This window comes from Anas platyrhynchos, chromosome 6, assembly GCF_047663525.1.
Source record: "Anas platyrhynchos isolate ZD024472 breed Pekin duck chromosome 6, IASCAAS_PekinDuck_T2T, whole genome shotgun sequence".
NCBI lineage: Eukaryota > Metazoa > Chordata > Aves > Anseriformes > Anatidae > Anas > Anas platyrhynchos.
In genome coordinates this window covers 27382696-27393702 of record NC_092592.1, presented here as the reverse complement: position 1 = coordinate 27393702, position 11007 = coordinate 27382696, and the positions used below count along the sequence as shown (strand labels likewise).

The 11007-nt window shown below is 49.1% G+C and overlaps 1 protein-coding gene across 1 annotated transcript in view; it reads right to left on the bottom strand.

Moving 5' to 3' along the window:
• Nucleotides 1–1723: 1723 nt before the first annotated feature.
• The window catches only part of FBXW4 (F-box and WD repeat domain containing 4), a 56815-nt gene continuing 47531 nt past the window's right edge, over nt 1724–11007 (bottom strand). Inside the window, exons 7-9 of the mRNA XM_027459840.3 lie at nt 3034–3174; nt 2725–2866; nt 1724–2490 (exon numbers count right to left, since the gene is read on the bottom strand). Coding sequence (XP_027315641.2) covers nt 2374–2490; nt 2725–2866; nt 3034–3174 — 400 coding nt within the window. The 3' untranslated portion in view covers nt 1724–2373. The remainder of the gene's footprint in view (nt 2491–2724; nt 2867–3033; nt 3175–11007) is intronic.

Here is an 11007-nt window from a genome sequence, read left to right as displayed (position 1 = left end):
AAACACAGCGCGTTGCAAACCTCGCTGCAAAGACAGCACCCTGCGTGTGGGGACAACCCCAGCAGTGCTCAATGTCACCTGAGGTGGGAGGGGGCATCCTTCGAGCCACCAGTGCTGGCATCACCATGGAGCTGTAGCCCCACATTAGATTTCAACCAGGAAGAAACTCAAAGCAGCTAGAAAAGTGCAGGACCCACCAACACGGGCTGCAGAAAGGGAATGGCAGGACTGGCAGCAGCACTTGTCACAGGAGGAGTCTCCTGCAACAGTGACACCAAACACATGCTCAGCTGTCATGCTCATTCCTACTCTGGGCCTTGCCCAAGTCCCATTGCAATAAAGAACCTCTCCTCCCACCCCATATTTACTCTGTTTCCTTCACAGCCTCTCTCTGGGGACTCTGCCAAAGACATTTAATATCTCCATCCCTCACTCCACTCGTGATTTCATTAAAGGATCTGGAACACAGCAGGACCTGAGAAAACACAGACCTTCCCCTGACTCCCAGGTTCTGCCAACTCTCTCTCTGGTCCTCTGTCTTACCTAAATCACTTACCTAAAACTCTTCTCACATGCAGAGCCCAAGGTGCTCCAAGCAATACAACAACAGTATTAAGCAGCTCCTGACACAAAGCAGCATTTTTTGGCAACAGCTTCATGTTACCTATAACCCAAAGGTCCCCCCAGAATTGTTATCTTGGACCAGTTGTCTTTGGGATTTACAGCTTTGCGTTGATGGAAGATTGTTCCAGCAAAGGCATCCTTTTGCAGTAGTAGATCAGTGCTTGGAGCACTTACGTATCAACTCTGCCACTTAGACTCAAGGAGAATACACAGCTACACAAAAGCTGACTTAAGTGCCAGCAGAGCTGGGTCCCAAACTGTGAGAGGAAGCTGTGCTGGTGAGAGCCTTGAGAGAGCGTGATCCTGCAGCAAAGCCAGTTAGTTTGCACCCGGAGCTGCTGTCTGACATCTGCTGGGAGTGGAGGGCTGCCTTCAAGAAGCTGAGGAGCTGGTTGGTTCCACTCCCTCCCAGCTCAGACAGGGGCTCCAGCAAACATCCTCTTCCAATGACTGTGGATCACAAGAGAAGAGCAGCCTCTTGACACTGGAAATTGCCAATCAAGTCCTAACAAAAGCACTCTGCTGACTGCTTTGCTCTAAAAGTGCTCCCACTTTGTGGTACAAAACCTCTCCTTTACCTAACCAGTATAGCCAAACTCACAGCCAAATAGAGCTCGTGCACCTCCTTTCCAAAGGATGACCAAATTTCAGGCAAAGCTGCATTCATTCACAACATATTCATCCACAATCATGCAGACAGCACAGAGCACAATGACAGCTCGGGTTGCTGCGAGCCCCAGCTCTGGTCAGGCTCAGAAGGCTGTCACAGAAAGGAGCAGAGCCCACTTAGATGTTCCTAAAGGATCCCAGTAAGTCACATCAAGGCCTTGGCATTTCCACTAGCCCTGTTTGCTGCTTCAGTGTGCAGGCAAGTGAATTGCAGATCCTGCTTTTGTTCCTTGTCTGACCAAGTGACGCGATATCCAAAATCCCAGCAACCACCTTCAGCACAGCTGTGTCACAGAGTCTCGCCAGTGAGATTTCTGTTAGACCTGCAGACCCTCTGAAAACAGGCCCAGCCTCCTCTGCCAAGCCAGGCCTCTGAGATCAGTGGGTAACATCGGAGCCCCTTTGGAACATGAAACAAAAACAGAGTCTCTTCTGTTTCCCTTCAGAGTTTTATTTATCAAAATGCAACTGTTTCAGCCCTGCCAAGTGCACAGTCTGACCTGACGGCCAGCTTGGGGAGGCATACACTGAAAGCAGGGCTGGCTCTGACTTTTAGCACAATTCTTTCTCTTGGCTGCAAAGGACAACACAAGCAGCTGTCAGGAGAGCAAGCACAGGTGAAAAGGAGGTCCTGCTCCAGGCACCTTTCCCTTCCGCCAATTCAGTGCACCCCACACACAGCCTGGACTTGCTTCACATGGCTCAGAGCTTGGCTGATCTCAACCCGACCAGTACACAAGCTGACAGGGCATCCTGGCTCAACCTGCCCCTCAAACGTATTCACAGGAGAGAAAAAAAAAAAGAAAAAAAGAAAAAAAAAAAAAAAAGAACAGATAATATTATAAGCCCTGACTGGCACAAAATAAAAATGGTAAAGGACAGTCAGCCTTTATTTCCACTAATGGGCAGGTGAGGCTGAGAATGTCTGGCCCTTTGTGCACTCTTCAACACAGCTTTCTGGCAGGCAAAACATCTCTTCAGAAGCCTCGGGGGCCACTCTCACCTTTCCTGCCCTGCTTTTCCCTGAGCCAAGTGTCAACTCTGCTGAGTTGGGGCAACCAGAAGCAGTTGTGGTGCCCTTCACGGGGCCGTGAAGTCAAGGACGTGCAAGGCTGATGCCAGGGCAGCGTACAGATGGGTGGTACTGAAACGGAGGCAGTACACGGGGCTGCTGGTGGGTGAAGACAGGTGAAAGCTCTGCAAGAAAGAAAGGAGAATCAACCTTTCAAAGAAGAGGTCAACCCAGAGACCCCAACAGGCTTTACAGGCTGAAGAGTTGTAGCAAATCCAGCTTAAAGGTTAGGTTCCCTGTTGTAGACTTGCCCCAAAGCCTCTGTCTCTTCTCCCAAAGAGACACGGGCACCAGGCTGTCAGAGAACAACCCAGGAGCCCTGCTGCTTCCTGGCCTCTGTCCAAGAAGGTGTCCCTCACCTGCAGGCACCGAGTCTGCCGCTTATCCCAGAGGCGCACCACGCCGTAGTAGGAAGAGCCGCTGGCAATCATGTGGTTCCCGTCGCTCCTTATGCAGTACAGGGCGCTGTCATGGGGCTCTTCCCACTCCCGGACACACTTCCTGCGAGGGTAACACAAAGCAGAGAGGGGCTGAGCCTCCTGCACCCAGTGCCTGGATGGGAACCGAGGCCCAACGTGCCTGAAGGAGCTGACCAAGCTGCAGGTGAGGCCCCAGGCACTGCACGAGCACAGCCCGGGAGCCTCACTTGGGCTGCAGGGGAGGCTCACCTGGTGCTGGTCCGTATGTCCCAGTAGCGGATGTAGGTGTCATACCCACATGAAAGGAGAAGGGAGGGCGTTTCATAGAAGACGTCAAGGACTCCGGCTCCACGGTGAAAGTCAGTCCCTAAACAAGTCAACAACTGACCGCTGCAACGAAACACAACAGGAGAGTCATTTAGAGCAGAGAGCCCTGCCAGTCCCTCAGGCCAGAGCAGAGATGTTGTCTCAGAAGCTTCCTAGGTCTCATTTCTGCGATTTGACAGAATGCAAATGCTGCAGAGCTTTGCTCTTCCTCACCCAGCTTCTGCTACTGGTTGGGCTACTGTAAAGGATAGTGATTAGCAGGAGTCACGGCTGCAAGGCAAGAGTGAAGGAACAGGCACAGCTGACCCCTGGCTGAAGGGGATCATCTTCCTTGGGAAAAGTAACCAGTGTGTTCAGTGATGAGGCTCCATTTCCACAGAAAACTATTCCCAATTTAGTCAAACTCCAGATAATCTACTACAGCCATTTACCTGCTCAACCCCATCCCATCCTCTGTCCACTGGGGTATTTCCCAGTGTTTTTGACGCTTGGCTCAGATCAACAGAGACTTCCCTGCCTCAGGCAGCTGTGGCTGCTCTTCCCACCCCCTTCAGTCACTCTGCACACTGCAAACACCTTATCTGGGGCCGAACATCTCTGGAGATGTCTTCCCAGAGGCTCGTCTCCCCATTGCCCTTTTACGTTCCCTGCTTGCTGCAAAAGAGCAAAAGCAAGATCGCCATGAAGCCCAAAGCCAGATGTTTTGTGGCCGTATCACTCAGCTGCTTCTTCCTGTGCAGAACCAGCAGCGGGATGGTGCCTGGTGAGGGACCACTCCAAAAGGGTCCTCCCTGCCAGGCTGGGAGAAGAAGTTTGGGTCCCTTTCCTTGGCCTTAGGAATTTGCACCTTGCCACACACAGCCTGTCCCCTGTAACGCTCCCACTGCCCCAGCAGACCATCTGCCCAGCTGTTTGAGATGGCCACCTCTTGCAAACCCTCCTTTTCTTCCTCCTCCTCCTCCTCACGCCCTTTAAATCAAAACCGCTGGGCACAATGAACCCCGAAGCACCTGCTTTTGAAACCCTGCCGCATGGCCACCCTCTCCACCAGGCCCTTGGTTCTCAGGACAATGAAGCGGTCCTGAAAGCCGACAGCACGGACCCCGCGGTGGGGTCACTCCCAGCATCTCCCCCCATTATTTTGTTACTTTCTGCTCCTTGATCCAGCATCACACAGTTCTGAGGCACATCGCCAAATGCCTTAATTCTGTCTGTAATCTGGGCTAAAGCCCTCGTCGGGGGATAAAGACCACACAAAAGGAGAAATAGAGTCCCAGGAGATGTTAAAACAAGTAAACACCTTTGTGTCAGGAGAGAGAAATCGCTGATAAAGCAGATTAGCGCCTCGAGCCCTGGTGTCCCCAGATCAGAAGGCGAGCCCTGGCCGATCTTTGCAGCCAGCACGCTTCTATGATCACAGAGCTGGCGGCATGCTGGGGCCAGCCTGTTTCCCCACAGTCACTCTCCAAAGAGCAGATTATGTAGAATAACAATTTCTTTGTGGCTGTGTAATTCCCTCCGTGACCGTGGCTGTGGGCAGCTACATTGGCCCTTGATGCCAGGGCCCTAGCAACCATTTAGAGAGGCCAACCAGCCCTAGCAATGGCCCCCCCGTGCAAACCTCTCGGACAAGCTTTAACATCAAGTGCATGAATTAATCCCCCCCAACACGAATCCAGGGGTGCTGGCTTATTGGACTTTGTCTTTCTCCAGGCAAGGGATCGAGGGGATTCCAGGCTTCAGCCCTGTGCAACCTTCTCACAACGCGTTAACCCTTGGAGGGTTACTCGTGGCCCGACCTAGCTGCACCTGTACGTACGTCGGGAGCTTGAAGCATCTGTGGTCTGAGGGCTGGGAGTGAGAGCTGGGGGGTTTGGCTGAGGGAGAGAGGTCCTCAAGGATCACCACAGCATGACAGGGCTGGGCATCTGTGAGCTCCAAATGCACCGAGCCACTGCAACGCCAGCAGGACAGACAGACAGACAGACACAGGGCCCTTCCCAAGACCTCCACGCGACCTTCTTGATCCTACGAGCTGGATGGGTGGCCAAGGGTCAGAAGACATACAGCAGAGGTATGAGGAAGAGTCAGCTGCTATCCCAAAACAGGAGTCCATGGCCTACCTGAACAAACCAGGAGGATGGGCAGCATGAAGGCCGCACGGCCCAGCAGGTGAACAACCCCTGCTATCTGGCTGAAGCCTGGTTGTGTTATTTCCACCCCATCATTTTCCCTGCTAACTTCAATGCACAAAAGACTAAGTGTGCTCAGAGGGAGGGGCACCACTGTAGGGAAAGGTAGCAGGATTCTGAAGCACATCCAGGGATATTTAACCTGCTGAGGCCAGCCCTCTTCCTTTCAGGCTCCTGAAATGGGTCTCCTCACAATCTCCCACTTCTGGCAAGCTCCCGTAACACCCAGAGTGAGCCTGGCCACACAGAAGCTTGTCTTCCACCTCCCAGACCAGGCTTCAGGTTGCAGTGCTGCAAGATGGCAGCAATTTTTATTGGCAGGCTGAAGCCCTCCGAGAGAAAAATTGCAGCATCAAAGGACCCCAGGGACAAGAGAAACCAGAGAGCCTTTCAGAAATTTCGGTGCAGCACCAAACACCACCCAGATGCTTTGCTCCTGATGTTGCACCATGCCTTCACACCTCACCACAGGGGTACCTGAGCATCCCAGCAATCAGAGTCACAACTTTTCCTCCCCCTGCTTCTCTTTCCAGACCAGGCAACAGAAAAGAAAGAAAGAAAAAAAAATGATACACCAAGATTAACTTTTCTTAGTGGGCAGAAAAGGAGCACAGATACTTGCAAGCCACTGTGGCAAAGTAAACCTCATTTGGCTGGTTTGTTAATCAGTTCGATTCTCCTGCCCCAAGAACAGGTCAGCCAAGACAGCTTTCAGCTGGGAGGCCCAGCACCTGTGTGCAGCAGCAGTTTACAGGAACAACATATTAGTTGCTACAGCGAAGAACTTATAGCCTGACACCAGGGGAAAATCCCACTGTGCTGCACGCTGGGCACGTACACCAGAAGACCTGAGAGCTTTGGCATGGGTGCACTTAAATTGATAAGGATACTGGATGTGATTAATATTTCCCTCAAAATTTGTGTGTCCACAAATTCTCCATTATCACATCTGCTCCCTGCCCTCAAAGCCCAGTCCACAACAGCTTCTGCTTCCTAAGGAGCAAAACCCACAGTTAATCCTTGAAAAGCCAAAAAGCATCAAGATAAATCATTGAGGAGCTAAAAAAATCAACAGTAGATTCACCAGCACATCACTCATAGTTCTCTGACAACTTACATGGGCAGAAGACTCAAAGAGGCATAGAGAAGATCACAAAACGTCACGAAATTGAAGCCATCTACAGCCTCCCAGGCCACAATGATCATTTGTGTGACTGTAAAAACTCAAAATTTCCCTGAGACCTTGCTGATAACTGGAATCCTGAAGTCTGTACCTCCATCCCTGCACCCTGCCCAATTGCTGCAGGTCCTGGCCAGCTCTCTCTGATGGAGATGAACTGCAATCCAAAAGCTGGGTTGAAGCAATAAACGCTTTTCTCCCCACCCTCAATTTTTGGCGACCCTGATTCACTACCACTGATATTGACAAATACGCAGCAAACAAATTCAGCATTAAGTGCCTTCTAGGAAACTGCTGAATTCAGAACATCTGCTGAAAACAGAGATGCCTGAATTTGAGGACATACTCATTTTCTCTGGAAACCTCATCTGTGAGCTGTGATCATCCATCAAAGAAGAGAAGCCGTTGCGCATAAGCAGGCAACGATTCAGAAAGAAAGCAATGCTCTGAACTCATATTTTAGCCCCAGTAACTACTTCCAACAAGCCAGCTGGGAAGTATTTACTGGGGAAAAAAATACCAAGAAATATTTACCGAAAAGAGCACTGTTCAGTTCAAAACAGTGGGATATCTGAACTGAGCACCAGAGAAAGGAAACAAAACCCATTTAAAGACAATTAGCTGGAGGTGCAGCATTTGTGCAACTCCTGTCATCCAACTTGGAGAGAGCACCAAAACCGAAGGGAAGAGCTCAGCTGTTGTCTCTTCCAGGTGCTTTACAGCTGGGGCTGAGGCACCCAGGGGATGCAGCAGCTTATGCTAAGGGAAGGACTTGGTCAAACAACATTTATAATGTACACAGGGAGAAGGAAAAGAAGCTTTTGCTCCTTGGCAAAGCGATTCTTCACATAGTTATCCTAACCCAAGGTTACTCCCGTGCTTAGCCAAGGTTACTAAATCCTGCAGGGAGGTGTGAATTGGGGAATTTTGGGGGCGCACCTCCATGTGAAATGGTTCTGAGATGCCATTATAAGTGATTTTTGGGAGAAATGCCTCTCTCAAGCTTCCCCAGCGCAGCTGAAGGGCCTTGAGGCAGTAGGGGGGAATGACACCAACGACGGTATGAGATTGTGTCGGGGGGAAGAGACAGAAGAGGGAGTTTTGCCTTCTTTTCTTCTGCTTTCTCTGAATTGGCCCACACACGCTTTAAATGGTCCAATAAAAAGATACAATTTCTTTACCTTTCCAGCTCTGAGACCCTGTGAGTTTTTGTTGTTCGGGTTCCCGTAAGGTTAAGTTCAGAGGATAAACTGACACACTGGGCTATGGGAAAAAGGCAGTTTCTTCAAATAAAGCCACAACGGTGCAAAAGAGACCCTGCTGGGGCTTTTATTTGGGAAAACAAACAGAAATGGCACCAAGCCCTTCTGCTTTACGAAGCAATTTAACTATAAAACCAATGTTCTCCCTCTCGGGGGTGAGGAGGGGAGAGAGACAGGACATGACAATAGTCCAAAACCTTGGAGAGAAAAAAAAATAAAAAGATAGGACAAAAAAGGTTGTCTGTCCCCTTTTCTTTCTTGTCCATGGCTCCTTTTCTTAGCACACGTGTGTTCTTGTAAAAACGATTAGATTGCAATTTGTATAACATGGTGACCCCCAAATTCAGACATTTAACCCCTTTTCTCTGCAAAGAATGTCAAGAATGTCTTCTCTGTCTTTCTTTCCAACAGGAGGAGTAGGGGGGAATTCTCTCAAACTGTGATTTCTTGGGGGAAGAGAAAAAGAAGGAGGCAAGGAAAAGAAGCAGGGAATTCTCAAAGCCTCTCGCCTTTCGCCCCACTTGTGTGGGAACAGGCGGCTGTATTGCTCCCTTTCTGGACAGAGCTCTGCAGGTCTCCTTTAGTGGGGAGACAAAAAAATGGAGAGTCCAAATCAAAACAAAGCCATCTGTTTAAATGAGCTACCGCTAGCCATTGGCAGAGGGGGTTCCTCATTCACTCTTTCCCATTCTTCTCTCTTGCCTCTGTTGATTCTCTCTCAACCCAGGGAAAAATAAAGATTGCTTTTGCTTTGCCTCAGAGGGATGAAACTGATTGATGCGTTTGGAGTGTCCAGCCCCCACCCACGCTCTCCAATTGTTTGGGGCCTTGTAAAGTTGTCATAAATACGCCTGAACAGGAGTGCAAAGGCCACAGCATGCCCTGGACATGCACGCATCCAAAGGGCAGGAGCTGGCCTCATGCTCAACCACAGTGTGAGAGGGCCAAGACCACAATGGGGACGAAAAGATCAAGGATAAACACCTGTATGCTCTTCCTCTTGTGATGGTTTTACTTTCAGGTTGAGATGCACCAGAGCCCTTTTAGCAAAAGGAAGACAGAAGATGTCCAGCTTCTGTAATGGAGGGTCTAGAAAGATGATGTTTAAAAACAAATAAATTGGTAAAGAACCACAAGGCCCCAAACTGTTTTGAGAAGGCGTGCACACCACGGGAAATAAATTGCACAGTAAGACCGAAGCTATCCATTATAAACAAAAGAGACGGAGCTCTGAACACTGCAGAACTGCTAAGGGGAGCAGTCAGCCAGGAGAGAGTCACTTAAGAGGCTCCCTGCAGCAGCCAGCCTCCTCCAGCACTGGCTCAAGTAGTTGGCTGGAGACCTGGTGTCCTGCTGCCAACAGCGCCCGAGATCTCAGAGCAAGGGAATCAAATCCTACGGTTCTGAGCTGCAGAACTGGGGCAGGGATCTCCTTCCAGCCCTGTCAAGGGATTATTAATTCATGCCTGAAGGCAGGAGAACTGTTTACCTCTAGTCTTGCTCCTCAAACCATAATTGGGATCAGCAGCTCCACGAAGAAGGATCTGCTTTTATTTTGCCTAGATCTACATCCAAATTCTTCATCCTGCCTACCTTACTGCAAAGGGAGGGGCTTCCAAAACCCAAATTAGAAATCCAAAGACAGTCATTGTGTCAAACTGATTTAATATGAACAGACCACAAGAGGGTTTGCCTGAAGACTAATTCCCCTAGGGCAGACTTCAGTCTGTCACCTCACCAACCTTTTTCCCTTGAATTTTAGGGAGAAGACATGGGATTTATGTTCTCAGTTAAACAAAGGACATATATAAATGGGAAAACTCAGAACTGATGCTTCAAAAAGGGTAAACAAAGCTGTCCGTGGAGGGGATGGGGAAACAGCACAAGAAAAGAGAACAAGCCCTTTTGAGGAAGGGCAGTTACCTGTGGATCATCCCTCTGCAGTGAGTGGAGGCAGTAAAGGGCTCACATTTGCTTTCACTTATTGAGGCAAAAACAGCTCACAAAGCTGCTTAGTTCACTGTTGGACAAGTTTTGAATCAGTTATTGTGATTTAAAGACTTCGTTCAGTCAAAACAGAAATTTTGAGAAAGAAATCCAAACCAAAAAGGAGTGCATTGCCTTTTTCCCCACAAAGTCTAATGAGAGATTTCTTGGCAAGAAAGATTATTCACATGACAAATCCACAGAAAAATAGGGCAGGAGAGAGAAATCTGCATCTAGAGAATGGTATTATGAGTCTTCTACCCCCAAATCCTGTGGAACTACTATTAGTGCCAGGATAATATTTTCTATTACTTGCCTCTCCTGTTCCCACTCAGATAACCACCCACTACTCTGTGACTTGATAAACCCAGTTTTAATGCCCAGATGAAGCAGGCTCCCTTCCCTTCTTGGAGATGGTTACCTTTCCTTTCAGTTTAGGAACTTCAGTTCTGAATCTGTTTGCTTCCTTTCACCCAAAAACGCCTTTGTCATTCTCAAGCTTGTCTAAACTTCAAACTTGTTTAAACCTCCAAGTTCCAAGCGGTGGACAGGATCTTCTGCAGAACTTGCTTTAGAGCACAACACTAAGAAATCTACTTGTGCATCTTAGGTAGTATCTATATAAAAAGCTTCTGTCAAAATATTTAGCAAGCTTTATCACCAAGAGCTATACCTGCAGATTCTCATTTCATTACCCACATCAGAAAAAAACGGAGCATGACAAGACACAAAACCAAGAAGGACTGGATTTAAACAATAAAGTATCAGTGGTGATCATCTACCATTAGCCCCCACGTGGCTTACAAACCTCATCCAGCAGTCAGGAAAAGAAGCCAGCCCTTAAAACCACTAAGTACACAGTCAAGCCTGGATAAAAATCTGCTTTGGGTCCATGCCTGCAGAACCTAGCCCTGATGGTGCACGGGGCACAACCAAGGCACTCGATGCGACGTAGCACACAGCTGTCAGGTTACACTTGCTGCTGTAGAGTGGCACAGGGAGCAAGCAGAAGCTTTAAAGCTCTCCCTCCTTGTTGACAACTGCGCTCAAGTTCCTCCATTCAATAGGTTTAAAGAGCCACCAAAGTGGCCGCAGATGAATGTAGAGATTTGAGAGACAGCAACTAATTCTTGCCCACCCTACTTCACAGCCAGACAGACACAACCTAGCGAGGGTCCCATGGAAACACATACCAGAGGTCAAGCAGCAGCAAGTTAACAACCTTCAGCCAGCTGCTTATGCTGGTAGTGCTTATGCCGTCTCTCAGAAAGACCCC